This window comes from Otolemur garnettii, unplaced genomic scaffold, assembly GCF_000181295.1.
Source record: "Otolemur garnettii isolate 467f Iridium unplaced genomic scaffold, OtoGar3 scaffold00013, whole genome shotgun sequence".
NCBI classification, from domain to species: domain Eukaryota; kingdom Metazoa; phylum Chordata; class Mammalia; order Primates; family Galagidae; genus Otolemur; species Otolemur garnettii.
In genome coordinates this window covers 942,370-946,272 of record NW_003852408.1, presented here as the reverse complement: position 1 = coordinate 946,272, position 3,903 = coordinate 942,370, and the positions used below count along the sequence as shown (strand labels likewise).

At 38.0% G+C, this 3,903-nt stretch overlaps 1 protein-coding gene across 3 annotated transcripts in view; it reads left to right on the top strand.

Annotated features, from left to right (window-relative positions):
* GIGYF2 (GRB10 interacting GYF protein 2) overlaps positions 1–3,903 on the top strand; it is a 145,264-nt gene that overhangs the window by 42,891 nt on the left and 98,470 nt on the right. For all 3 annotated transcript variants that reach the window (XM_023510308.1, XM_012802254.2, XM_023510307.1), the window contains one exon: positions 3,251–3,362. In XM_023510308.1, coding sequence (XP_023366076.1) covers positions 3,251–3,362 — 112 coding nt within the window. The remainder of the gene's footprint in view (positions 1–3,250; positions 3,363–3,903) is intronic.

Below are 3,903 nucleotides of genomic sequence, written 5' to 3'. Positions count from 1 at the left end.
CAGTCCTAGGCAATCAGGCCTGTCTGTGCCCCTAACTATGTCTGTTCTCTATTTCCCTGTATATTAGGTTGATCATAGGAAATTGCAGTTTTTGTGAATCAGAAATGGTTGAATATTAACACTTTCATATGGTTTGACCTATAAAATAGAATTGCCTTATATATTTTTTGTAAACTATATGGAATTTTTAAATTTATTTAATTTATTTTTTATTTTTTTTGTAGAGACAGAGTTTCACATTATCACCCACAGTAGAGTGTTGTGGCGTCACACAGTTCATAGCAACCTCCAGCTCCTGGGCTTAGGCAATTCTCTTGCCTCAGCCTCCCAAGTAGCTTGGGACTACAGATGCCTGCCACACGCCAGGCTATTTCTTTTTTTGGTTACAGTTTACCTGGGGCTGGGTCTGAACTGACCATCTTTGGTATATGGGGCTGGCGCCCTGCCAACTGAGCCACAGGCACCTCCTAGCTATATGGCATTTCATGTGTAGATGATCAGGTTTTTAAACTTATTAATAGCTTTTATAGGTTGATACTTAGTTTCAGTTTTTTGCTTTTATAAACATTATTGTAGTTAAAGATCTTTCTGTTTATATTTCATGTGTGTAAGAAGTAGAATTGTCCTGTCAAAGGATATAATTATATATATTTTTAGAAATTACCTTCCAGAGGCTCAGTGCCCCGTAGCTCAGTGGTTACGGCACCAATCACACACACTGAGGATGGGGCATTTGAACCTGGCCCAGGCTGATTAAACAACAGTGACAACTGCAACAAAAAAATAGCTGGGTGTTGTGGCAGGCGCCTGTAGTCCCAGCTACTTGGGAGGCTGAGGCAAGAGAATCGCCTAAGCCCAAGAGTTTGAGGTTGCTGTGTAAGTTGTGATGCCACGGCACTCTACCAAGGGCAACATAGTAAGATTCTGTCTCAAAAGAAATTAACCTTCCAGAGAGATCATACAGGTTTGTGCTTTCAGTAGCAGAGTGTGAGAGTATGTGAAAATATATTATTATATTTTCATAATATATAATATTATATATATGCATTCTTCAGTTAACTCTGACTTCTGTTTTCTCAAATTATAGGTGGCTCATACCTATAATCCCAGCACTTTGGAAGTCTAAGATGGGAGGATCTCTTGAGGCCAGGAGTTTGAGAGCACTCTGAACCACATAGAGAGACCTCATCTCTATGAAAAAAATAAAAATATTAGCTGGGCATGGCATGTGCATATAGTCTTCCTAGCTATTTGGGAGGCTAAGGCAATAGGATCAATTGAATCTAGGAATTTGAGGCTATAGTGAGCTATGATCCTGTCACTGCATTATTCCTGGGCAACAGAGTGAGACTCTGTCTTCAAAGAAAAAAAAAAAGAAAAAATCTAGATTTTTGAAACCTCATAGTGTTGTTTAATTACGATAATTTCAGAGGCATTATTCGGTACTCTACTGGCTACTTAGTGCTATAAGGTAAGTTAATGTTTATGTTTGAATCGTTTTTCTTTTATGCTAAGTTAGTACGTTTTATTAAAATATAGCTTGAAATAGAAATAGAATTTTTTGTTTGTGCTTTTCTCTAATTTTTAGTAACCAGTTACATTTTATGTATTCAGTTTTGAAGTTGCTTTATTATATACCTATAAAACACAAAATGGCCCTATTTACACTAAAATTACATTAAAATTTACCTGACCAAATTGTGTTAAACAAAATTCTGAAAAAGATAAGGGATGAGGAGAAAATAACCTGTATATTAAAATAAATTTAATAATTAAAGTGAAAGTCTTTAATCAGTTACACACTGACTTCAAAAAAGGGAGCTATAGACATGATACTTCATTTGATTCTGAATCAAAACAGAGTCAATGGAAACAACTTTGCACTAAAATATTAGTTGGATTATAGGTTATTTTGTACCCTAACTCTTCTTTTTTTTGAGACAGAGCCTCAAGCTGTAGCCCTGGGTAGAGTGCTGTGGCATCACAGCTCACAGCAACCTCCAACTCCTGGGCTCAAGCAAGTTTCCTGCCTCCACCTCCCAAGTAGCTGGGACTATAGGCGCCCACCACAATACCTGGCTATTTTTTGGTTGCAGCCGTCATTGTTGTTTGGCGGGCCCGGGCTGGATTCTAACCCACCAGCTCAGGTGTATGTGGCTGGCACCTTAGCCGATTGAGCCACAGGTGCCGAGCCTGTACGCTAACTCTTAACCCTTACTTCTTGCTCTTCTGCTGGGAGGCCCCTTGGCTATAGCCATGCCCCCAAGGCTGCATTTTCACACCTTTGCACCTTGGTATGAATTTATGAATGTCTATTAGGTTTGAAGTGTATACAGAAGGCATTCAAATGGAAGAATATATTAACATTTTCTTAGTTTAAAACCCTCTTGAAAAATTCTTCTAATGCCCAGCATTTTTATAGTGTATGGATCGTTTAAAAAAGTTGTTATAATTACTTCTTGCTTTATCTTTTCCTAAGCCCCATATATTCCATTCATTCAGAAGTGTCAATTAGGCATATTTTTGGCTTCCTGGCCTCTCTTCTTCCCAAATGATGCATACCCACTACTGTCTCATTGTCCTTGACCCTATTCCAGATTGGCTATGGGTGCAAGTACAGTTTAGTGACTGAGTGATTAGGATTTTATTTTTACATGTATACCTTCCCCCTTTTCATTATTGTATATTTAGGTTGTTGGTCTTAGGTAGATTCTTGTTTGGCCCTTCCCCATTCACTTTTGATTCTTGTCATTCTGTTAAATACTACTTGGGAGTTGCTAATTTGCATTGGTGACCAGAATAAGGCAAAAAAGGATCATTCTCCTCTTTATCATGCTACTCTTTGCATTAGAGCATTTTGTAACTTCTTTTCATTTCCACCTTTCACTAGTTCTCTTTTATAATGTTTTCTATATTTATTCTGTTGTGTGTTTACCCTATTTGTTTTTGGATATGAAGAGCATTTAGTTTGTTTGCTTGTTTAATATTTTCTTACCAAATGTAGCATAGCATAAGGCATTGGTTGTTAATTTTGTTGACCTGAAATGTTAATTAGAAATTGTGAGCTAAAATCAAATTTTGGATCATCTTCTATGTTGTGTTATGGTTATGATTTCCTATTGCTAGTGGTGATTAGATGCCATTTTGCAGATACAGCGGGAGGGGGGAGAAACAACATGCAGTTTTATCTGTTTTATCCATTTTTTCTTTCTTTTCTCTTTTTTTCTTTTTCTTTTTCTTTTTTTGGCAGAGAAATTTTTCCATGTCTGTAAATAGTGCGGCTGTCCTGCGATTGACAGGACGAGGAGGAGGAGGAACAGTGGTGGGGGCTCCTAGAGGTCGAAGTTCTTCAAGAGGGCGAGGTGAGCTTTCACATGAATAAAGTAATAACGGAGGAGGAGGACAGGGAAATCACTTTTAAAATATTGTAATGCCTGATTAAAAAAAAACCTGTTCTTTGACTTTATCTGCATATCAAATGCCCTGAACATTTGTTTCCTGAACATTTCTTAAGATATCTCCTCTACAATTCTGGATTTGGAGCAGAGGAATTTAATTGTAGTTTTAGAGATTTGAACATGAAGGTGTCTAGACAGTCCCAGTTTACTTCTACAGATACTTGTTGTCCATGTTCCTTGTTCCCAGGGAGCCTTATTCTTTGGGAGGCAAAGCTTCCTAACGTGTCTTGAGTGCTGGAGCAGCACCGATGTCGTGGCAGGCTTCTGGGACACACACGGGTTTCTGTATGGGGGCCATGTGTCAAGAATGTCTCCGACTAGAAAGGGGCTTTAGCAAAAACTGTCTTATATTGGAACCTTTCGGGGGTAGAACTAAAAGCAATTAAGCAGCATTTGTTTATTTAACCCATGGTTTTAAAGATTTATGTCTTGTCTTAGAACAGTT